General features: G+C 44.8%; 2 protein-coding genes across 15 annotated transcripts in view; one reads left to right on the top strand and one right to left on the bottom strand.

Annotated features, from left to right (window-relative positions):
• The window catches only part of trc (Serine/threonine-protein kinase tricornered), a 40,024-nt gene extending 27,412 nt beyond the window's left edge, over positions 1-12,612 (top strand). For 12 of the 14 annotated variants that reach the window (XM_033340537.2, XM_033340540.2, XM_033340535.2 and 9 more), the window contains 9 exons: positions 9,486-9,562; positions 9,841-10,074; positions 10,223-10,430; positions 10,695-10,812; positions 10,901-11,040; positions 11,125-11,325; positions 11,448-11,600; positions 11,700-11,858; positions 12,001-12,612. In XM_033340537.2, coding sequence (XP_033196428.1) covers positions 9,486-9,562; positions 9,841-10,074; positions 10,223-10,430; positions 10,695-10,812; positions 10,901-11,040; positions 11,125-11,325; positions 11,448-11,600; positions 11,700-11,858; positions 12,001-12,116 — 1,406 coding nt within the window. In that variant the 3' untranslated portion in view covers positions 12,117-12,612. Of the gene's footprint in view, positions 1-1,289; positions 1,753-6,878; positions 7,048-9,485; positions 9,563-9,840; positions 10,075-10,222; positions 10,431-10,694; positions 10,813-10,900; positions 11,041-11,124; positions 11,326-11,447; positions 11,601-11,699; positions 11,859-12,000 lie in introns of those variants that run through there. The other 2 variants (XM_033340543.2, XM_033340538.2) reach the window with 2 other exon arrangements.
• A 4,644-nt stretch (positions 12,613-17,256) lies between these two features.
• Positions 17,257-25,641, bottom strand: part of svp (COUP transcription factor 2) — a 57,751-nt gene continuing 49,366 nt past the window's right edge. The window contains exon 4 of the mRNA XM_033340551.2: positions 17,257-24,624. Within this exon, the coding sequence (XP_033196442.1) occupies positions 24,350-24,624 (275 nt within the window). The 3' untranslated portion in view covers positions 17,257-24,349. The remainder of the gene's footprint in view (positions 24,625-25,641) is intronic.

The following is a 25,641-nucleotide window of genomic DNA, read 5'->3' as shown; positions in this document are numbered from 1 at the left end:
TAACGTCGATGATCCCTAAAATTAAATACGAAGAATCGCCACGTTAAAAATGTAAATCAACGATACATTTTAGAACGTTTCGTACGGTTGAAATATTCGCATGTACGGTAAATATTAAAAAAAGTGAAAATCCTGTTTTTTGTAAAAGGTAATAATTGATCGTGACATAGAAACAGGCTCGTTAAACGAACGATAATCGCGTGACGTTTGCGAGGTGGGAAACACGTGGTAGATGAGCAATGCAAATTAACGTATAAAGTGGTAGAACAAGTGTACGAATTAGATTGGGCAAGCGGCGAGTAAACGCGCGCGCGTTCGCGGCGAACAACGGAGGACGAACGGTCGACGAATAGGCAAGCAAAGTCGAGCAACTGAGCGAGCAGCTGACGCGGCGAAATCAATATTCCCACGTGAAGAGGTGGACGATGTATTATATGTACTTAGATAGAGGGCAATGTGAGCGCCGCGTCGCACTGTACCGTCCCGCTATATCTTTTGTTAATCTGCCTACCATTACTCGCGTAAACTCTTCATCTGCAAAACAGATTTACAAGATTAAACGAAGAAATAAGTTTTTAACAAATGTCTTCGTATAACGTTTGTAGCATTCGCTAGAGTACTCGCATACCACCGACGTATTGTTTTGCGTTGAATTTTCTTACGGAAAGTGCCGCGTGAACAAAGATGTGGACGTTTCAGAGGACACCCCCCCTACCCACCCTTAGAAACCGATATCAGCGGAAGGTTCGTCGATCAACGCGTTAATCGATAATCCTATCGGTGCCGTTAACCAAGAAATTAAATTGGAAAGATTGGTTGGACGGTGAACGTTTGGGTTTGATTATACTTGTATAGAGAGCGGAAGGAAAGAGACAAAGAAATAATGAGTACACGACGACGGCGGGGTTGAAAATACCGAGACGTCGGTAGCGCACAAGTGGGTAACTGTGATCAGGTGACGAGGGTAGGCTGGCTAGATCGTCTCGTCACGGTCCGTGGTCCGTAATCCGCAGTCCATGGTCCGTGGTCCGTGATCCGTGATCCGTGATCCGTGATTCGCAGTCCGTAGTCCGTGGTTCGTGGTTCGCAGTCCGTGGTTCGTAGTTCGCAGTCCGTGGTTCGTGGTTCGTAGTTCGTAGTTCGTGGTCGAGGTAGTCACGCGCACTTTCGGTCTTCTCCTCCTACTTCGATCCCCCTCCCCTCCGATCGTGCTAGTGTTTTCTGGACGAAGTTTCTCTTGGGTTGTACGTTGTGTATAGTGTACGTATAGGATCTCGGCGGGCATAGAGAGAAGGAGACGAGAGAAAGAGATCGGGAGTCGCCGGTTGGCACTTGTGTGACGCGTTTCATTGCGTTTGTCTCGTACGGTTCGAACCGTCGCGCTCTTCTTTCTGCCGTGTTTTTGGAGAGAAGCTCGAATGACGAGCAGGTCGCGTGGTCGTGGTATAGTCGGAGTTGGAAGTGGGCATCCGTCGTTCGGTGGTTCCTTGTCGTCACCGTCGTCGCCGCCGTCGTCGTCGTTGTCGTCGTCGTTTCGTCGATCCTTGGGGACGAGAACACGAAGAAAAGTGCATTCTTTTGTTCGATGCGTTTTCGTAGCCGTTCCAACGTCTACGTGTTCCACGGTCTTGACGAAACCCGCTAAAATTGGATACCACGTCGACCACGCGATATTCGTAGCTGACCAACACCAAAGACGAGTCGAATGATGCGCAGTCGCGTGAAACCGCTTCGCCAACGATAACAAGGAAAGTACGAATTTCTTTTAACTTCCTTTACGATCTACCTCGTTCTAACTTGCGTCAAAGTGCACGCGTTGCTTCGTTGTTTCCTACTTTTTTCTTCTGATCGCGACGTACATCGTTTAAGCTCGACACTAGCGTTCTCTTTTACGTAATGTTACAATATTTCTACGACGGTAAGTCGTCGAGTTAGTCGATGAGTCGTCGTCGTGTCGAGAATCGTGAATCGTGACTGACTGACACCGTCTTCCAGGAACTCTCGACAATCGTCTCACAAAGTCCGCGTTCTTCGAGGCAACCGAGGAAAGAACCGAACGAAACGTTACGTATACATAATCATAGCCATCGAACAAAGTGGCACGCGATATATTTCGAGCATTCGCGAAACGTTTCGTAATTATAGAACTATTTGAAAGTTTGGTTATTCGTTGCTCTCCAACTATGCGCGATTATCGTTTCACGTGTCTTGGAATTCGGACGAACCGTTGTAGCCGACGACTCTTGGATACGGTATCTCGAACGATGGTTCGAACTGCGATTTATTTTGAGTGCGTAAAGTGACGGTTTTATTGCGCATCGACTAATACCGCGCATACCTAAAATAGCGACAACGCGTCCTCGTAAAACTCGTTGAACGCGCCTGCCGCTCTGACGTAAAACACGAACAAACGCCGAACTCGAAACTATAAACAAACGTCCACGAGTTTGGTAGAAGTTGCGCTTCGCAGCGACTCGTTCTTTCCGCGAGTCGACTCGATTTTCTGCATTTCCTTGCAAACGTCTTCCTCGAACCGGAAACATTCGTTTCGATTTGCACGAGTATCCCCAGCGGAGAAGAAGAACGATGGTCGGTTCGATCGGGCCTTTTGATGTGCAAGCGCGGCTCGTGTAGAGTGGTGCGTTCGGTAAGAGTCGAAGAACGGTAAACCAACCGTTAGTAGGTGAAAGAGCACGGGACGGGACCGGGGCATGGTACGAAGCCACGATGAGCAACGAACTCTCGAGCGAGCGAACGGGAGCGAATGACTCAGGCTCGGGCATCCGCGTGACACAGATATACATACATGTGATATATACAAGCGCTACGACCATTGTTGTTCTTTCAGCCATTCCACCATTCCTACGATTTATTATTCTACGAGTGGTCTCGTCGGTTTTGGTACGTTAGTATATACGTAGCTGATGCTTTTCGAAACCATCGTACAATAAAATCAAATTCTAGCCTGCGGAAAGTGAGTAACGTCAACTGTAACCTTCGATATTTTTCGTTTCTTTTTTCAACAAATAACAAGAGGCCGTAGCGCGTTGAGACGGTTTTTTTTTTAAATTCTAACCAATGTTTATTCATGGAGAACGAAACACGCTTACACACCTGAGAGAAATCGCTTGTATCTCGCGACTATTCGGATCGAACGAAGATGTTATTTTTCTCAAAGGTCGTCTCCGCTGACTATCAAAGAGACGTTATTCGTAAAGAGACGTTCCTCAAAGTAAAAGCTTTTCCTCGAGCTACGCCTCTGCATGGAACCGATGCGAGACTGTTTTTACCCGGATAAAGCGATCGAATCGATATCGATCGTTTACGACTACTCGCGCTACAGATACAAGAGCAACGATCAAACCATTTCGGTCTGTCGGTAAAATTGGCAAATGTTGAAAAATGCAAATGCGAGAGTCACTGAAAAGAAGAGGAAAAGAAAAGACTCAAATTTTGTATATACATATTTGGCCGATACGTTCGGCTAGAATCGATCGCGTATAAACCGTTATAAATTGTGCGATATACGTGTTAAGTTTGAAAGAGCGCGGAGCAGTGGAAATATTTATAAAAATATCTTACATCGCAAAACGACGAACTTCTTCGAACGAGCCTATTGCTCGTACAAGTACGACAGTTTTGACGTTCGTACGCGTGCACTTGCTGGCGATAGCTGAAAATAAGCACGGCTTTTTAAGAATATTGTTCGAAAGAAAGCGATCGTTCGATCGTGTTTCGCCTAGAGCTACGTTGACCTCTCGTTTCCAATCGAGCAAGGATATAGGCCGCGTCAGGAACGTAGATCAGGCTAGTCTTCTTTCACCGGTACGTTTGTTCGATATCGCGAAAATAAACGATGCTTCTAATCTAATTCACGTTTGAAAAGAAGCGGAATCAAGAATCGGGCTTCGGAAAGGGTCTCTTCTCAGAAAATCGTATGGTTGTTCGGCTTTGTAGGTGAATGTACCGTTTGTTTAATTCCGCTATACCACGCGATGAATTCTCGTTTGGCGTTGCTCGAAGAAAATCGATACATAGACGATAAAACTTATTAAACGATAAAAAATTGACTACTCAGGTTACTGACGAATACGTACTGTCTAATTGTTAATTGGTCAATTCCGGTCGATTCGCGACATCGTTCTGAATTATTTGCTCGATCGCGCGATAGCTTCAAGCGGAATAACAACGTTTTACCAAGTTCGTATAAAGCAACTGCATACAAAGAATGTATGTACATGCATATCGACCTAAACAATCGTATTTCGTATTTAATTCGATCGGTATATACCATGATCGAACATAGCCACTTAGAGCACATATACCTGCTCCGAAGCGAGCACAAAGTCGTCTTGCTTCGATTTTCCTTCGGTCAAGATTGTACAGGGTGGTTGTTAACCGGTGGTACAAGCGGAAAGAGGGTGATTCTACGCGAAAAAAGAAGTCGAAAATATAGAATAAAAATTTTTCGTTCGAGGCTTTGTTTTCGAGAAAATCGACTTTGAATTTTCGCTCGGTACGCGTGCACTTTATCACGTCCCGTTCTAATTTATTCTAATTTATTCTATATTTTCCACTTCTTTTTTCGCGTAGAATCACCCCCTTTCCGCTTGTACCACCGGTTACCAAAACCACCCTGTATACATACGTACGTACGTATAACCGTATCGATTGCTGAACGATTCTATGTAGAAAATCGACGGAATCGTTACGAATAAACGTCGAATTAAATTTAATAACGACATTTCTTGTTAATCTTTTTCTATGTTTCTACGTTAGTTGTATACGCGTTATATTTGGAGATATTTTTTGGAGCGCATGGAGCGGTATCGAAAAAGAAATCTTCAACGAAATCTTGTCGAATTTAGTAGCAAAGTATCGATCAATGCTGCACCGAGCGGTCGCCGCGTGTATCCTCGAGATAAATTTAGGTACTGCTACTGCTTTTTAGATTCGTTGTATATAACTGTGACGTCGGTCGCGAACATTCCTTGGTCTTTCAAACCAATCATAGCGAATAAATTATAGCGGCGCTTTTATCTCTTAGCAGATATTCGTAATTGTATATTTACAGGGAATTATCGTTGGTTAAAATTATACGGCCTTTCCACGCAATTAACGCGCCTCGTTTTACGAAACTTCACATCGCGTAAATGCGTACGATGAGAAAGTACGATCAACCATCGTGAGAATGTTTTTCTTACTCCGAAGTTTCGTCTTTGAAGATAGCGAAAGAAAATAAAAAGGAAAGAAGTTTCAAACGAAAGGTATAAAGAGTAAAAGATAATTCGAATCGGGTCTTAGGAATCGAGAACAGAGAAAATGACGATGAATTATGAAAAAGGTTTGAATCGGCGAGTGTCGGTAGCGACGAAATGGAAAAAAATGAAAATGGATAGGAAGAAAATATCGGTAGAAAACATGGAGCGGCTAGTTCGGAGCAAATCGCGAAGATAAACGAGAGTTTGGAAGAAAGGAGAAGGAAAAACGCGAGTTCTGACGGCGTTGAAAAGAAGAGACGAAAGTAAAGTATCGTACGCGTCAGTGATCAGCGTATAGAATCGCGCGTATCGACATAGATAATTTTCGTAGCATCTTGCAAACAGGAATGATCGGAATTGCAAGTGTCTCGAAGAATATCTACACAGGATTTTTATGGCGGGCATTACCCGTTCGTTCACCGTCGCGAAAACGTGAGGTGTTTGAAAATGCATGCCGTTTGAACGCCGTAACCGTCGATCACGTAAAAAGAAATCGGTTTTCCGCAATTACTCGCCATAGTAGCGTACGTGTGCGCTAAGGAAGAAGGTGCTCGATCGCCTTCGTTATTTACACGGTCGTCGAATGTAAATAATCTTTAAAAGTGCTGACGACGATAAGCACCATTACCATCGACGCCTACGCATACGTGACTCATGCTCTCGATAGTTGGTATGTTCGTAGCGTAACGCGTGATACGTATGTGCACGCGACACATACATACAGCTAATCTTTAGTCCTTCGCCGTTCCCCGACATAGCGCTTTTTTCTTGGTTGTCCCGTTTTCCCGTGTTTCCCTTTTTCCGCCGTAGTTTACGCGAATTATCGTCAGAACTGGATAAAAATATAATAAACGCTCCGAGTAATTATGGACGCGTAGCAATACAAAACGCGCATTCCTTTCCCCTTTCTCTTTTCTCTCTGCCTTTCTCGAGTTTGATCGCTGCGATCGATACATCTGCGATTCGCGAACAAAAGACGAACTTGATGTTCAAAGCAATTTCAGAGTAATTTCAAGTTAAATATTACGACATCGACGTTATCGAACGAATATTACAATAGCCCTTGAGGCTGAATAAACTTACGCTTATTCTTGCGTATTATCTCACCTGCGTTTCGCTTCCTACCTCTAAACGGTTTCTCTTTGTCCGCGATAGTCGATCAGCGTCGATCAGATTCAATCCTCGTCGTTAACGTTATAGTCGTTGTTACTTTCGAAGAATGAAAATAATTCGTTCGACGACATCGTTCGTTCGTCGATCAATTTCCGAAAATGGCGTTAAAAACAATCGTCACGGCTGTTAGAATTGTTTAAACCTATTCGTGAAAGCGTTACGCCTCAAAGGCAAAGTTACGAGGAAATTTTTAGATTTTTATCCGAAATGCTTTGGCAAGCGTTTCCGGTCGAAAAACCTCGATGCTCGCCCACTTACGCCAACTTGCGGTAATGCGGTAGACGGCTCGCAGCGTTACTCCATGTTCTTACTCGAACACGTCCAGTTTCTCGCATCACGCGCATACTCGTACGCTTGTTGCGAGATGTTTCGAGATGTTGCGTTCCGTCGTCGATACTTTCTATAAAAATACTCTCCAATTTGTGTTCTACGCGTAACATTTCGTTTTATCGAACTGTAAACGGAAGATCGATTCTAACCCAATTTCCAAAGAATGGAATTTCGATGGTGTATCGCGATACGGAAGAAATTCGAAAGGAAAGAAGACCAGGCAGAACATCTCGGATATTAGTGAGACAGCGTTTTGTTGATACGTGCACGCGCGTTTCCGAGAGTAAGTGGCACGGTCTAAACGTAAGAGCATCTGCGATGATACGTTAACTTTATTCGATAATGCCGGCGATATTTGTCGATAACTCGCCGTGTGCCACGTACACCACCATAATTTCTGCCTCGTAATTTCTTCGCGCGCGTGATATCAGGGGCTTTAGTCGTCGTAAGCCTTCGACTAGCAAAAATTCGAAAGCTTTGATTCCCTGATTAAACGTTGCTGTAAAGTAGAAGGCCGTTTCGACGATCGTTCAATTTGCAAAAGAATCATCGACGCACGAGATAGGGAAAGGACAGTTTAGCAAGGAAATAAGTAATTAATTCACATTTTTATCGGTTTCCTTATAGGATTACAACGTCACGCTTCCAAACACGTTTCGCGCACAGTACTCGATACAATGTAAAGAAATATGGCAAAGTACATAGCTGAAAAGGTGAATGTATCTACATATATAGTTAGTGGCGTTGCTGATAGTTAAAACTACATTCGACTCGATCGAAGGTCGTTATAGCAAGATGCAATCAACGTTCTCGCTTTCACACGATTTCTAACCGAAGTTCAACGACGTTGTGCACGTAATATCCAAAGTTCCGATGGTTTTACTCTATGCTCTATTCTGTTTCTGTTACGATTCATTTTGGCAATGTGCCTGTTTATTCGTTACATCGCGGTTTCTCGTACGATAGTTTCCTAACGTTAACGAGTATTAAGTATCGTCCGTGCAGCGATCGAAACGGGAAACGCTTTCCCTCGAAAGTTTTTGAAACGTCGGCGTTTGTCCGCGAATCTATTGTATTATTTATCAGTGCACAGGTTATTTATCATCGTGCCGTTTGCCGTTTCCAATTCAGCGGTTCGAGTCAGTTCGATTCTCAATGATATCTACGTTGCTCGATCGCTATTTCGCAGCAGTAAGGTCGTCTCGATGTCACGAACGATTTTGGCGAAAGAAGGAAACGAAATTACCCTTATCAAAATAGTCGCGAACTCTTCGACCGCGCAACGCCGAAACAACAGAGGAGACCGGCTAGTAACGAAAACACTGACGGTACGCGTTTTACGCAACCAGTGTCGAAGAGAAGCCGTACGATCAACGGCGTTGCGTATCTTTGATCCGCATCTTACAATCGATCGTAATCGTTCTCCGCATCGTATCGCGATAAATGTATCCAGTGATTTTCGAAATTGTTTCAAATATCGTCGAAACGAGTCGTAATTTTATCGGATTTTAAAGAAGAATTATCGAAGATAAGACGAGTGAGTCAGTGTCGGCGATCGAAAGATTTTCTTAGTATTCCAAGCGGCGAGAGAACACGAGATTAATTACAAAAGTCGGAACGAAGAGTCGGGTAGCGTAGAGAACGGTGCAAGAAGAACGTTGTTCGCGTGTCTTATGTTACCCTTTATTTGCAGACTGAACGCAAGAGACGCGCAAAGTATGGCTTCTAGAATAGTTTAATGCGGCCTTGCAGACCGTAATGTAATCAGCGCGTGACGTCATTGTACCTACTCCCTAGTTGTGCGAGGATCGAATCGCGAAATATACCTTGAGGACGAGTGTACCGGAGACGTACGCGAAGCTGGCGAATCGTGCCGTTCGATCTCTTCGCTATATCTCGGCACATATATTTCTTCGATTCGATTTCGTATTCGTATCTCCGCGTCTGTGTTCGTTCTCGTATCTCCGGTAAAATGGTCCTCGTATTCGCGGAATCGTAAGGGAGCAGCGACGTTGTTCTCCCAGTAAGTATAAACCACTTGGTCGAGTGAAACGAAGAACGAAAACGTATCAACGTTGTTTCAAGTACCGCGGCCAGTTCCCCCGACTCCACGTTCGAACCTTTTAACGCGCCAAGTTACTCGGCATTTCTCAGCTTCTTCGATATCGCTGTTAGAGTTAGGTGACATCATCGAAAGCATCCGATACGAAGGATATTAATCGATGTCGCGCTATCCGCTGAGAAACAGATTTTCGATTCCGTGACTGCAGTACGCAAACACTGTCTCGACCGAACGTTGCACGATCATTCACCGCAGCCATTATTTAATAAACTCCAAGGCTAGTCAACTTTTGCTCTACGCGAGAGAACGTTCGTGTTGCTTTCGAGACGGCCGATATTCGACGCACGGTGCACGAACCGATTATTCCTACGTGTCTCTTTACCGATATCCGTCAATCGTATCGATTCCAGACTACAGCGCCTTTCGATGTAGCTCTATAAATAAACTTTTGGGAAGATATCTTACGAGACAACGACCGACGATCGTGCGATAAATGGAGGAAATTTTGAAGTTTCGGTCGTTGGTCCCTTCGCATTACCGTTTTTAACTAGATCGAAGGGTTTCGGTGCGAAAGGATTTGTGTCATTGTCACGGCACGAGACCTCGCTTCTGGAGATCGGTGTGCGGCACTCAGTGACCTCCTTTTGCATGTATTACAGGGGTGCTGGAGATGGCGGCCACAGAGAGCACGATCCGTTTCAGCGGCCATACATTGGACAAAGCTACAAAGGCCAAGGTAATTTCTTTCTTTCTCTCACTGACAATCTCGCTTTTCGTTTTTCATTCGTCGTATTTCTTATCCTTGCGTAAGTAAATTTCAAACGGTTGTAAATTAACGTTTGAACGATGCGTACAGATATCTGTACGAAAAACGCGCACGCTAGCCGTGGCATTTTCATTTACATTGCCCTAGTAAGAGATTGTTTAACCCATTTTTCGGTACATGCGAACCATGTACGTACGTACGTGGATAGTTTGCTTTTCCTATCGACATTTATGTGTTTTTGGCTTTAGGTAACGTTGGAGAATTACTACAGTAATCTGATAGCTCAGCACATCGAGCGAAAGCAAAGGCTCGCGAAATTAGAGGAATCGTTGAAAGACGAGGGTCTGTCGGAACAACAGAAGCAGGAGAAACGGTTGCAGCATGCTCAGAAAGAAACTGAATTTCTTCGTTTGAAACGTTCCCGACTTGGCGTCGAAGATTTCGAGCCTCTCAAAGTTATCGGCAGAGGTGCTTTCGGAGAGGTAAATTTGCGTTGCAGAAAGCTGCATGATAAATTAATTGAAATGTTACCGTGATCGAAAAACGGTTACTCTCTAAAAGAAACGCGTAGAATGCCAACGATTTTTAAAGATAATCTCTGTAATCTTGTTGTCGTTGTGTATCGAATAGGTACGACTCGTGCAAAAGAAGGATACCGGACACGTATATGCGATGAAAATTTTAAGAAAAGCCGACATGCTGGAAAAAGAGCAAGTGGCGCACGTCAGGGCGGAAAGAGACGTCCTGGTGGAAGCGGATCATCAATGGGTCGTAAAAATGTATTATAGCTTTCAAGATCCTATAAATTTGTATTTAATCATGGAGTTTCTTCCAGGCGGTAAGCTTTCATTTCAATTATAGCTTTCGCGCTAGTGTACACTTTTACTTGTTATTTGTTCGTTGCCTTCTCTTTCTTACAAATTATTGCTACGAAACGTACACGTACACGCTCCTTGATTTCATTACATAATTCGATTACGACAAATATTCGCAACCATTTCCTACTTTACGTTAAATTACAACTAGTGTCCCGATCGTTGCACCTTGTCCACGTATATTTATAAGAAAGGACAAAATCATCGAAATACGCGTGTTCTTGTAGGTGACATGATGACGTTGCTGATGAAGAAAGATACGCTTTCCGAAGAGTGCACGCAATTTTATATCTCGGAGACAGCGTTAGCGATCGACTCTATACATAAACTGGGATTTATTCATAGGTAAAATGCAGAGTTACGAAAACTAATGGAAGTAACGATTCGAAGCGATGTACCTGGAGACTTACCGGTATAATATCCCTTTTTACAGAGATATCAAACCGGACAATCTGTTATTGGACGCACGAGGTCATATAAAACTCTCTGATTTTGGATTATGTACGGGTCTGAAAAAGTCCCATAGAACCGATTTCTACAGAGATCTCAGTCAAGCAAAGCCTTCGGATTTCAGTACGCCTCTTTTTCTACCTTTCCCTTTCTTCTTATTCTTATTCTTCTTATTCAAAGTACCACCGTTTAACCGTTTTGTTACAGTGACATCGTGCGGAAGCGGAAGCGGCGGCGCGATGGATAGTAAAAGAAGAGCAGAGAGCTGGAAAAGAAATAGGAGAGCTTTGGCTTATAGTACAGTAGGAACACCCGATTACATAGCTCCGGAAGTATTTTTACAAACAGGTTATGGACCTGCTTGTGACTGTTGGTCCTTGGGAGTTATCATGTACGAGATGCTCATAGGTACTGAAGTTTCTGCTCCAGTAAATGCACGATATTCCCGATTTTAGCCAGAAGAACGCGTATACCGCTTGTTTTCCATGTTTTCTGCAGAATTTTGTCGATAACTTTCATCTTTGCTTCAGGATATCCTCCATTCTGCAGTGAAAATCCCCAAGAAACTTACCGGAAGGTTATGAATTGGAGGGAAACCTTGGTTTTTCCGCCAGAAGTTCCCATTAGCGAGGAAGCTAAAGATACCATAATCAGGTTTTGTTGCGAAGCCGATAGAAGATTAGGTTAATATTTGATATACTATGTTCAAACGTCGATAAAATACTCTTCGCTATGTAGTAGTTGAACGACTCATACGATCCTTCTTCTAAAACGACCCATAGGTGCGCAAAGAGGTATAGAAGAACTTAAACTAGCCCCTTTCTTCCGTGGCGTCGATTGGGAACATATCAGAGAAAGGCCAGCAGCAATTCCAGTCGAAGTACGTTCTATCGACGATACTTCCAATTTCGACGAATTTCCCGACGTGAAATTGGAGATACGTAAGTATACTAAACATTTATGACGACGTACTATTGTTCCAATTCCAGGAGGAAGTAAAGAGCGGTACGATTACTTACCCGGTAACGTAAATTCGAATGTAATTTTCTCCATCTATTCTTTTTTTTTTTTCGCCGATTACAGCATCCGCGCCAATGCCTCAAGATGGGGAGGTAATATACAAGGACTGGGTATTCATTAATTACACGTTCAAACGATTCGAAGGTTTGACGCAACGGGGCACGCCAACCAAGAAATAGCAACACTCTATTTCTTGCTCGGTTTCGACCAGTCAGCAGCCTGACGCAACTGGAATTCCGGCCTTGGTACATAACCCGTACCCTCCGATGTCATCAACGGCATCTCGAACGGATGGTTGATTCGTTTTATCTTCTGAATACGGTCCAGTCAATCATCGGCAGTCAGACGCTTTTACATGTACATACGGGATGAGAAATAGTCACGACGTACGTACATAGATACACGTTATCGTATGAAAATGCGAAAGAAGAAGAAGAAGAAAAGAAAGAAGAGGTAGAAGGACAAGGAAGAACATGACAAAGACGATAAAAACGGTCGTGTTGTTTTAGGACAAAGGACAAAAAAAAAAAAAAAAGGAACGGAGTGATAAATATTCCGGAGACGAGCAGGTGCAAAAATCGTTGCACATGTGATAAGGAAGAACCGAAATATTTTCATGCGCACTGTAACGTTTTTAGCGATGTCGCAATTATAAAACACGTTTGTTTTTCGTTCTATCGTGAATACTGTTTCCATCCGATCTTCGATGCGTAGCATAATAAGATCTCTTTCTCTCCCTTCCTCCCTCCTCTCTTTCTCTATCTTTCTTTTTATAGTAAAAACATTAATGGTAGGAGTAAAGATGGAGCCTCGGTCCCCCGTGATTCTCGCAGAATGTGTATAATCTTTGTATAGGGTTTCGGTCGATGTCTTTTCTCTGTCTAACGAAGCACTGCTTTAGCTCTCGTTTTCAGCTCTCTTTTAAACGTTGTATTTATAGCTAGTACTGTGATATAATATTGTTTAAAAGTTTTGTACAAAAATTGCCGTTTTGTCTGTTAATGATTACTGAACTTTACGAATGTTGTATTCTGTCCGATTATGCTTACGTTTCGTTCAAAAACTTTAAATATTCGTTGGTATAAAAAAGGTATTTTATATTTATATATTTTTTGAGAGCTTTTGTCTGGATAGTGTGCAGGAAATTGCACGAAATTGCACGAAAAACAATTGGTGAAATATTCAACAGGATCGATCATGTGTTTAATCTCGTAGATTTTGTTAGATAGTTCAGATTTTATATCGATCAATAGCATCTCGCACGAATATTCGGAAATTTGTATCGGTGTACGACGAACATTTTTTAATTTGTTATTTACATGTAATTGTATATTTTCGCTATGAAATGCTGTAATTTGGAATAATCCAATTACGATGTGTAGGTATCGTGGCACAAGCTTTTGCGTAATTTTTGTGCTTTGTAGTTTTTTGTATCAACATATGATGTATCATTAAATAAAATGTATTGCAGTTAATTAACTAATTGGATAAGAGAAGAATTACGATGTATAGAGAATAAAGGGCATACAGAAGGAGAATCATACAAGGTACCGGGTCTCTTTCTTAGAGAAAATTAACAAACGGTTTTGTTCGTGCCTGAGCATTATGAAAATTGTAAAGCTTTAAAAGCAGCTTAAACAATGTAAAAACGGAAAATAACGGATACATTCGTAAAATTCAGGGCTCCTTCGTTGCCTTATTAAGGTTCCTAACACGTATACACACGCGCAGCCCAACCCAAAAACTACAGAAGGCGACGCTGGGTAAACCATAGTTAGTAATGGAACAAGAGAAAGGAAACGCTAATCGATGTAATTTAGTGATCGATGTACATACATATATCTTTTATAGTAATTTTACATTGATTGAAATGGAAACAATTACACAGGGATGTGCCAGGTTTCCGCGATCATCCTTTTCTCTCTTTCTCTCTTTTTCTTTTTTGCCTATTTTTTTTCTTTTTTTTTTTGTTATCTATTTCCATTTTACATTGAATTTTAAACGAGAAATAACGTTTACTTCCGATTCGCTCGAGTAATCGTTAATTAATTTGCATTTGCTATCGAACTGGATCGTAATGTCGTTTGAGAGGTTGGTGCCCGAGTATGTAGCACTAGCGATTGGATTATGCAAAATCTATTGCACACGGAGGGGAAAAGAACCACGTGCATGGTGCATAACACAATCTCAGTCGATGAATGTAGTTTCATTTCAAATATAGCTATATGCATATATTTAATTTATTTAGCTATATAAGTATAGCTATACATTATGTAGTTTACCGACAGCCAGGGCACCGCGTTAGTAATAGTACTAATGATAAATAAGATAGAAAACTTCTAAATAAATAACCTTAAGGTGGTAACGTACGAAAGTACGTACGTATGTGCGCACGCTCGAGACGTATCGCGTACCGGCTGATAGTACTTGTATCAAAGTTATCTGCTCCTTCCTAGTACGATCCGGCGTATATCCGTTAACGAAATTCACGCAACGCGATGTTGCTGCACGTATATGTATGTGTTTACGAGGCGTTAGTTTCGTGTGTCTTTGTCGGCGAACACCTCCAGCGTACGAGTGTGGAGCACGAAACGATCGTAACGCTTCGCGTCATGCGAAGCAAGTATTTCATTCGTGCGAGTGTCGTGTCTAGAAACGGATTACGAGCTAGAAAAAAGGTTGGGTAAAACGATCATCGTTGTATCTCAAAGGTGTTTTACCTTTGATTCTGTGAACGAGGATGCCACGATTCTCCGTACAATTGCTTCTTAACTGGACGTTGATAAGGTGCACGGTCGGTGCTCCACGCTCTGATGCTCGAAGCGCGAGTAGCCTTACGTCATACGAAACGAACACACTTCGATGTATAACTTTACGATACAGAGTGCTTAGATTTATGAAGTGCGACAGTTTTTAAATGCAGGAAACACCAAGTAAAAAGTATAATAGCAACACTATTTTTTGCACCGGTAGAAACGAAAACAAAGAACAGAAGGTGAAGAAGGTGTGCAAGTGTAATATAGAGGATGCGTCGTATTCGTGTGTATGCGCGCGCGAATCGTGTGAAAGAAACGGTGGCTAGGAACTTGGGAATCATCGGAGGATAGGAGAATCGAAGAACGAGTAGGGAAGGAAAACTGTAGGAGAAGAGTAAAGAATAGAACGAGATACAGAAGGGATGAGAGGAGGGAGAGAGACGGTTGTTGCTGTCGAGTTCAGATACTCTGACACCGATAGAGATACTCTGGCGTCCAATGCTACTGAGTAAACGAACCAAGTAATCGCGATTTATTTATTTTGAAAAGAGTGTTAAATAAAATAAAACAATAGCCACGAGATGCCTTCGATGCAGCAAATGTTTGATGCCCTGAGCAAACAAGAATACGTGCGCGTTAACGCCGTAAATAGGTTGGAAAATTGTGTAATCTGTGAAATTTAGATGAATATTATGAAAACACATCGACTCGAAAAAAGAAGCGTTTGCGATTGAAAGTTAACCGAAGGTGACGTCACGTATGCTTACATACTTGTGCGACGATTACTTGTAATAACGATTTTTTGTGAACGTACCTCAAAGGAAACTCCAATAGATTATATGATAATTTTCGTCGGTGAATGTTGTAAATATTACGAAGCATTCGAGTCGTAGCGTTGGTCGAATTGTGTGTCGAATAAAAAAATCAAGTAATATTTCATCAAAGTATATTACAACATTGCATTTCGACTTGGACAGATGATTTAATTAATTGTCTCTCGTATCGCTGTAGTTTGCGTGCAACGATTTTTAATAATAATAATAACAATAATACAATAACAATAATAATAATAATAATAATAATAATAATAATTACACGAAGGAACGCTAAATTAGCCGAGAAGTTTAAAGTTCGCAATTAGTCGATGCGTACAATTGGACGATCCGTTTGAAGCGATCTCGTAACGTCGATTAATTTGAAAAAATCGATACAAGCAACTACTTTGCCTTTTCTTTTCCGAACAAGAATATTACCGATACTATGGTACACGTATATTTGATACATGGTCGATTGGCCGTCGAGCGTATCGTATAAATATCATTGTACCTATTTGCTTAGGAACATGGCTTTTAAGCAACAGCAACACCGATTCTGTCGAGTGTTTTCAGACGCGTTCCACGTTAGTATCACGTGCGCGATTCATTTCGGTACAATAAGTTACGCATATAACGTTTCGCGTTAAACTTCTGTCGTTTTAAATGGAAAATGAGATAAGGAAATGGCTGTTTTCAAACGTTTGAGCGTAGATCGTACTTTGTCCAAACTAGAGCTATCTGTTACTCCGTTGCTGTTTTTATTTTCGTTTGATCGCACTCCATTGAATCGATAAGAAGTAAGTTTGCCAGGGTTCGCATAACGTTCCGATGCATCGACACTCGGCGTCCTATCGAAAAACGATTGACAGAGAATTCGTCGACGAAAGATTCGTCACGTGACAAATTACACGTATGATACGAAATGCAAGTAAATTAGCGAATTCAGCGATATTTGAAAACTGTCTGGTCTCGATCTGGGAATGCCACGTTTGTGTAGCTTTCAAATTTTGTAATCGAACGATCCATATTTCCAGACGAATCCACTCTTCTCGTCGCAAATCTCTATTTCTCTTTACGCCGATGTATCCTCGTTTGTTTGATCGATCGAGTCAGCTTCGCGTGTGTCGATAATTGCCGTCTTATATTCCTAATAGGTTAGGTGTCAATAAATAAAGTAATCATTTTCACAATACTTCAAATCTCGTGAAATCTTTTCAGCGAAAGAATTATTCAGAATATTCGATTAGACGAAACGAACGATTACGCGAAATCCTTGGCGCTGTGACTTTCTCTTGGATGCGTTTTGCTTTATCGTTTCCGATTGTATAGTAATTTCGATCGTACGCGATATCTTACGGCTTGCGATCGATCATCGTCTTTTTCGTCTAACGATTTTGTTGAAATTCACGCGTGAAAAATTGAAAACCGCGTTGAAAGAGGTAGGTGTGTGTAAATCTAGTTGCAGCAGCCTTGTGTCATAAAATTTATTTTCGAATGTCGTTGTCACCAAGTCGAATGAAAAATATTTCCAGTCGAATTTCTCAAAGTATACATACATATATATATATATATATACATATATACGGGAATGTGTTATGTCCGGCTAACGTAGAGGAAAGAAAGAAAGGACGTTGCAGTAGAGAAGAATATTTACATTTTTTCTGCTTCGGTAGTTTTACACGTTAAAATAAATAAGGGCTTGATATCGATAAGATAGCTTGAAAAGAAAAATATTAAAAGAGGTAAAATTCGTCTAAATAGAATGTTTATTATTTATATTACATACCTATATTACACATGACGTAATTTTACGTCAACGGCTGTGAACGCGTCAAATCACGCACTGCATCGTCGGAATCGCAACAATCGTTGCAACATTGTACTTTTCGCATCGGAACTTTTATTCGACTCGCTGTCTCTTTCCTGGCGACGTTCTCGCGTTAGAGACATCATCGCAGCTATCCGATTCGATATTCCAAACCACCGTGATGTATCGATACAGGTGATACGAAGTAAATCGCTCTATACTATTATTGCGCATGAAAAATAAATAATTAAATAAGACAGGACGCAAGGCGATGACCGAGGAGTGTTTCGTCCTATCGTTAGTTTTTACCGTGTGATTTCCATTCGCGTCCTCGTTTGCATTCACGATCGCCCCGATTGATTTTCCACGTCTGCGTTCGAACGAATAAGACGAACACGAACTCGAAGTCGCAGAGCCGGTCGAACGTTTTCGTTTGTTACAACGGTAAGTTTGCGCGATTTGATCGACGGTTTGACACGGAGCAGTTTTGCAAACAGAAACGGGCAAATAGAGGCGACGTACGAAGTGGAATACCGCTTCTCATGCGCGATATATTACAGTGTAATTATAGATATTGTCGTTAATAAATTGTTTTTTATTTTAGCCATTGGTTATTTTATTGAATCGCGTGTACCGATTCGACCGAGCATTCGCGTTTTTCAGATCGTTTATCGTTGCTTTTCTAGATCCGTATCTTCGTTTCGACGTTCTTTCTTCTTCCGAATTGTCTCTCAAATTATCTTAGATCGATCCAACGGCGACCAATTGCCGAACGTATTCCGATTGCTGATTTTTCACAGGCACCACCCAGTCTATCCGGTTTGCATACTAGAACAAACGTTTTTATTCCTTCGTCACGAGGAAAACGTTATCGTGGCGTTCATCCCTTCGAGGATTGTTCCATGGCGAGAAAGTTCGTACGGCTATGTGCGAAGGAAAGGAGAATGGAAGGAACCGCGAATGAAATCGATGTTCAAAAAAGTTGATCCTTGAATCCATAAGCGAGCGCTTAAACGGAACGGTAAAACCTTACGTATTTACGTACTGTATACGGGAAAACGTAAAAAATACTTCAATTTAGTCCGTTAACGTCTCGTAAATGGTTGGCCTTCTGCTCGCAGGGATAATTAAATTTTTTATTCAACCGGCAACGCATTTACTTGCTTAACCGGGATTATTTATACGATTTTGCGCAAGACAAAACGGTAATAATTCGAACGGTAACGCAGCAGCGATCGAATTTGCTCGTGTGGAGGCTCGCGAGAAAGATTTCTATCCGATGTTTCGGAAGAGGCGGATTATTACGTGTCGCGTACCACGTTCGCGTCGTAGAGCAAAAAAGAAAAAGAGAAAAACGGTTAGGCTATATAAATAGAATCGCGTTATGGATAAATAACAAGCGTTCGTCCTTGGTTCGTTTATGCGTTAACGATTCGAACGGAAAAGTATTCTTTAAAAAAGATTTCTCGCTGCGTCGATTCTTCGACGACATCGATGTCGACATTTTCGTTCTATCGTAAGAGGATTTTCCAACAATAAATAAGAGAATTGCGAAATCTCGATCACGCAAAGACGTAGATACATTATACATGAAAACTTAAACGTGCTTACACTACGGAATTTATACCGATATGTTATCCGCGGAAGCTTCGATCTGCTATCAACTGTGGTTAATTTTTAGTAAACGAAATGCGCGCAAAAATAACCTGAGAAACCAATAGAGAGATTCGATCGGTTACAACGATCCCACGAACACACGAGTTAGATGAGAGACCGTTACGCCGCTCGTCATACTTACATAAGTACACCGAACGATGGTTAAACGAGTCCAAGTACGAGTACTTGCTCGCTTACGAGTTTAAACACGGAGGCGAATCGAGGTAAACGAAATAAAGGAGATTCGACGGTGGAGTTTTCCGTCTTTACCACCTGCGTGGAAACGAAGGTCTTGCTAACGGTAAGTTTGAATCGTTCGGTTCTGCATCTGCCACATCCTGAAATCTATCGACGAGAAGACGATAGTCGATCGATGGCTTACGAGGTAAGCAAGAGATTCGAAGAGCTATCGATCGATGGCGCTAATGGGATAATCGCGGTTACGTTCGGAGTATGTACCGTGGTAATTTCTCGGTTCGTTCTCGACCGAAGGTATTCTCGCGACGACGCGACGCAACGACGAAAACGAGAAAGATCGTGACTTTTCAGACGCGATTACCATTTGTCGCGAGCGACAAAAGCACGAAGAAGACGATGGAGGGAGGAAAAGCGGTAGCGCGGCTCGAAGAAACTCGATCGATCGTTCGTTGCGAGTAGGGCGTTCGATTCGATTTCGATTACGTGGCCGAACAGTGGAAATGAGAAATTGAAATCGGGAGAATGACTAGTTAAAGGTAAATACGAGCGCGTGCGCGTGCGCGTGAAGAGCGGAAACGATGGAGCGGATGAAAAAAGGAGAAGCTATTTGTCTTGGTGTGAAACGGATCCGATAAGGGAGAGTAGGAGAAAAGCGAAGGCGAACCTTTTAACGTCGGACGGCGGCAATGGTCGCGAACGGAAGAGCGACGCGTATAAATCGAACGATTATGCGGATGCCGCGACACGTGTCGTTTATCGGAACGCACGAGGTCGGAAAATGTGATTGAATCGATTCCGGTGACGAATAGTTGTCGGACCGCTTGGATTTTTCGCGGGATCGAACGCCGATAGAACGGTGGAAAAGCGACGCGAAGAGGGCGGCGCTCGCGTATCCACGCATCGTTTGCAGCGCGTAGAAAGGAAAAAACTGACGGCCAGCGTATATCCGACGAGAGAGGAGTTACAGCGAGAAGAGTGGTTATCGGGAGATTGCGATTGGTAGTGGCCTCTGACCTCTTGCAAGCGGTTGCTCCGCCTCTCGTTTACGCGGCTCGGCGTGCACGGGGTAGACTCGCGAGCTCGTTAAGAACGGCCTCGTGGTCGCGTCCACGCACCCTGTCCGCGATCGAGCCGAGCTACGCTTCGTCCAACGAATCGCGAGTGACGCGTGGGCCGCAGCTACCGCTCTAAACGCAACGAACTCGCATTTACCCGAAACGATATACGCCAGAGGAACGCGGAAACGATTTCGATGGGTCGCGTCGTATACGACGAATTCGAGGTTCCTTTCGTTCGGAAAATCGTTCGTCATCGTCAGCTTCGGTGACGAGCAGGAGAAGGAGAAGGAGAAGGAGAAGGAGAAGGAGAAAGAGAAGGAGAAGGAGAGGGAGAGGAAGCAGAAACGGTTGCCTGCCTAGGGGGTTTACTCGAATCGACGATTGGAGTGGCGCGACCGCGAGCCATCGATATCGCGTAGCAGTGGCTGGCGGATGGTAATAGAAGATGACGCAATCGCGAGTCGAGCGATATCGCGCTGCTCTGGCCGATCTCGTAGCGCGGGTTCGACGTTCAGCCTAATCGAAACCGCGTGCCGCCCCGACTCGAGCGATCGACCGCTACAAGGCACGGTATGTAAGTACGTATCCAGCGTGGTAGCAGAAACGATCGAAAGAGATTCATCGATTCGAACGTTTCGTCGGTCTGGACTCGGTCCAAAATTCCTCTTAACAGCGAAGGACGAGGGACGGGCAACGATCCGCGCGATCAGCTTTCTCTTCCTCGGGCTCTCGTTTCGATCGAGCGCGATTTCGTTCGCGTTATTCCATCGTTTACCGTGCGCACAGCGGTCGGAGAACGAAAAAAGAAGCGAGATTTTTGAACGAGAGCCAAAAACCGCGACGGTACCTACTCGCACGGAAAAAAGTCTCCCCCTGAGCCGTTTGTTTCTCCTGCCAAGTTAGATTTATCGAAATTCTAAGCATCCGGCTGGTTCGAGGCTATCCGCGCGCCATGCCACACCGTCGCTCGCGATCTCTTTGTTTTTGCTCCTTCGCCCTAGCCGTGCTCGGCATCCTTCGCGTGATTTATCCCTGTTTTATGCGTTCGCCTCGCGATGCTCCCGATCTCGCAGCAACCAACACCTGCGAAACCTTTTTACACGGATGGATCGTCCTTCGTAGACACGTGGTTCGCACCGGTCGAAAACGAAAAATGCTTTTTCACTCCGACTACTAAAGAGAGAGAGAGAGAGGGGGGGGATAGAGAGAGAGAGAGAGAGAGAGAATGGGAGAAGAAAGCATGTGGAAGAAGGGCAACTAGGTAGTTGCTCGCGTAGGGGCGTACAGGCGTACGAAGCGGAGGACGACCCGGAGTGGCAGGCAACCCAGCTGACAGAAGAGTGCGAACGGCACAGGAAAAGGAAAAGAGGTTAAAGAAGAACCGAAACGAGTCGCGTTCCTCGAGCGAGGGCACTCGGGGTCGCGTTCGCAGACAGATGCATCGTCGTCGCGTCGCGCCGACCAGAAATCACTGCCGTGCGTCAGGGAAGATGCGCTCGGCGATTGTTTGTATATGGAAAGACGATCGTGCGGGAATGTTCGGAAACGCACGCGGACGAGCAACGTGACGCGTCCCTCTCGCTAGAATTCGCTCCGTTCGTCGAGGCTTACCTGCACTCGTCGACGGCAAAGTCCTACGACGCAGCCTCGCTTCGCACGCTCTGCTCCTTTCTGCTGCATTGCATTGGTTGGGCGCGTTTCGATTGAACGTGCAAAACTCTGTAATTCTGACATATATATTTCTTTACATTTAGACGTATATTCGTGTTTATATTCGCGCTTACGTTCGTATTTATAATCGTATTTATATCTGTATTTTATATATTTTATATATATATATATATTATATATATGTATAATATATATGATATATATATAATATATATATATATATGCATATATATTAATTATGTACACGTTTTATACAAAAATCTTCTCGCGCCTTTATACATAACGCTACATAAATGTCATTTCGGTCTACGTACACTCAACCACAACGTAATTCGTATCCGATATAATACATCCTTCAGCATTCTCGAAAAATTGCGTTCGACGAAGGGAACGCGTCTCGAGGACAGCGAACCCCGTTCGCATCGTCGATTCGGTTCTCGCCTCGGCCGCGTTCGCTTCGTGGATTTCTATCGAAACGCGCTGCTGTTTCGCTCTTTGTTTGTTTGTGTGTGTGTGTGTGTGTGTGTGTGTGTGTGTGTGTATGTCTGTGTTTGTATGGGTGCGCGTGCGCATTTAAGAAACGATCGCTGCTTAAAAATATTAGAAATATCCCATATACCCTTAAATGGTTGTCTAAGTAACTAGAGTTCGACATCGCCACATACTTATCGTAGCGCGCTATTCGATAATTTCGCTCGTTTCGAACGATTTGTCGTTCGACGTCTCGGCAAACTCTGTACAGCGCATCGAGCCTGGCTACAGCGTACAGTATTCATAACGTAAAAAAGCACCGTGTGTCGAGAAATCGGATTTCAATTTCGACGTACGCGTATATCACATTGCGTTCGCCGAGTTTCCTCGCAATCGTTTCTTACCGTGTCCATCGTTGACGCTGTCGCGCTATCGGCGCTATCGCGAATTTATCAAACGACTGGCGACCAGCGATCGGTCGAACATATTCGCGGAAGAAAAATATATTTGTTCGTTCTCGGCTGGTCGCGTCGTTTCCGAACGCGTTCTTCGAGCGGGTCGCGACTCCTGCAAACTGCGAGACCGAATCGGAACGGACATCGGCCCGCCGATTCCTCGCCGAACGAGATGGTCGTTCGGCCAGAGAAAAAGCACGCGATAGGGAATCCGCGAAAGCGAATACGATACGAATCGAGGGGTAGACGTCGACCGGAAGATAGGTACGCGACGCGATCACTCGCCTCGTCGTCTCGGTGGAAGGTGGAAGGAAGAAACAGCCTGCGAACGGATCGCGTGCATTCGGCTCGATCTCGCGAATTTTATTCGTTCGAACGCGCGTTTCGCCGTACGAACTTCGCGAGAGTCGCGAGACGCAACGCGGAGGAAAGAAAACCTTTTGCACGGGAGAGTATCTCGACGAGGTAAAACGACGACCGATCGGACGATAATTCGCAAATTGCTTTCGGTGTTTGTGGAAAACGAGTTTCTCTCCGTTGGAGAAAACGATTGCTCGATCCGTGCACCGCGTTACTCGTTTCCGGCGTGTCTATCGGTAAGACGGTCCGCGACGTCGTAGACGGTCTTTAAGAAAGAGAAGAAATCGCGCGTTGGAAAACTCGTGGCACGGAATCGAGACGTTCCGAGGGAAAGACGCGGAGAGTGGTCCGTGTAATTGGGTGGCTTCGGTGAATTTCGATGGAGTAGCGCGAAACGTGGTCGGGAAGCGCGAGAGAGCGGATTAAGAAAGAAGAAACGCGAAAGACGGTGAAAGAAAGGTGGAACGAACGCGGACGACGAAACGTCGAAACGAGTGACTAAGGGTTTCGGCGTGACTCGACTAACGGCAATTACTCGACGCGAGATCGATGCAAGATAACGGCCAGCGAAGGATCTACCAGATCCCCTGCCGTCGATTACAAATGCTAATTTATGATTTCTTCGCGCCGCGTTTCCCCCTTCCACGCCGCTCTTCGTCTCGATTCCGCTTTGCCTTTCGTCCTTTCCCCCGTTTCTTCTCTTTCCTGCGTTCGAGCTCGAACGCTTTCCCGGCTTGTCGAGCGCCGGGACGCCTGGATGCAATTCCAGAGAAAAAGGTCTGGCGAAACACGCGAGCTCGCGTCTTTCCTTTCGTCCGTAGCGCGATCGATCGCGTGCTTCGAAAAAGCTGGAACCGCGACCTTCGCGGCGTCTTTATCGCTGCCTCGTATCGTTCTCTTCGGCCTGTTGGACGTTCGCTCGTCCTCGTCCAGATTCGCCGACTCGTCGGACCGTCGCGCGCGGTTCGTTTCCTCGACACCGTTTCGGAGGCCAGGGGAGCCGCGAATGCTTGGCGAATCGTTGGAAAGTGGCGCGAAGCGAGCGACGGTGCTCGTACGACGGAGAGGCGAAGGGACGACGACGACGACGACGACGAAGAGGGACGAGGCGATGGGAAATGACGCGAAGGTATTACGCGGAAGCTAGCTGTCGCCAGACAGAATGTCACATCGTGGACATGTACGGCCAGTTGAAGCTGCTACCGCTGAGCAGCATATCCCTGATCAGCGTCTCGATCGGCGTTTTCCCGACCAGCCGAACGAAGAACAGCTGTTCGATCACCTGCGACGACACCGTCCTCAGCGAGGGTAATCGAAGAAGCAGCTTGCCGAATCTCGTCGGTTGATTCGGGTATTGAGTCCTGCAGTATTCTTCCAAGGCGCACTGCGACTTCTCCTGAAGGGACTCGATATGCGCCACGTCCGACAATCCACAAGCATCTGAAACAGAACCGGAACGACGTTTGGTCAGATGGTTCGAAGAAGAGGAGAAGAGGAACGGTCGATCGTTGGACGGCGTTGACGTAGGCGTCGGCGTTGGCGTTGGCGTTGACGTCGACGTCGACGCGGTGGTTCGGAGCGATTTAAAACGGGTGGACGAGTTCGTTGCGAAAGCCAGCCTCGGGCAAGCAGACACGCAGTCGAATGAGACCCAGCCGGCATTCGTTCGGTTGGAATGCGTGCCAACTAGAGAGACGTAGCCCGTGCGAACGTCGGACTAATCACGCGGCGGCGACGACGACGACGACGACGACGACGACGACTACTACCGTGTCCCTCGATTTCACCCTTCCGCGCGAAACCAGCCGCGCTTTACGCGTCACCATTGTTTCGTTTTCCTCGCCGGCGCGAAAATCCGGCCGGATGCGTCGCGCCTCTTCGTCCTCGATCCGAGTCTACCGCGAGAATCTCGACGACGACTTTTATTCGACTGGGTCTTGGCGCGACCAGATCCTCTCGCCCCGTCCCTCGAGAACCTTCGTCTTCGTGCGAATCGTTGGTTCTCGAACGACGTCACGATCCCCGCGTTCACCCTCCTTGGTGCGCGGACGGCGAGCTCTCTTTGGGCATGCAAATCGCATTATTTCCATACGTACGCGTAATGGGCTATTACGCGCACGTGGCGACCACCAAGGAATTCGACGATAGCTTCTGTCCCGTGGCGGTGTGGTCGGTGACAGTTTGCGTGGCGTCGGTTCTCGAATTTCGCGATCCGATCATCGACGAGGGTTCAATTAAAGCATACGTCGTGTCGCGTCGCGAGGGATCCGCCAACGCGCGGCCAATAAACAAACGGTCGGATTGGCGCTCCGATGTCGTCAGCGCCAATTCACCGCATCAATTCGAATAATAGCGTCGAGTGGCGTCTCTCCGCGCCTTTCCTCTCCTCGCTGCCACGCTTCGCCACGCCGCGCCACGACCTCTTTCCTCTTCGCCGCTCGATCACGATTTCTCCTA

This window comes from Bombus vancouverensis, chromosome 2 (genome assembly GCF_051014615.1).
Source record: "Bombus vancouverensis nearcticus chromosome 2, iyBomVanc1_principal, whole genome shotgun sequence".
NCBI classification, from domain to species: Eukaryota; Metazoa; Arthropoda; class Insecta; order Hymenoptera; family Apidae; genus Bombus; species Bombus vancouverensis.
This window is presented reverse-complemented; position numbering and strand designations above follow the sequence as displayed.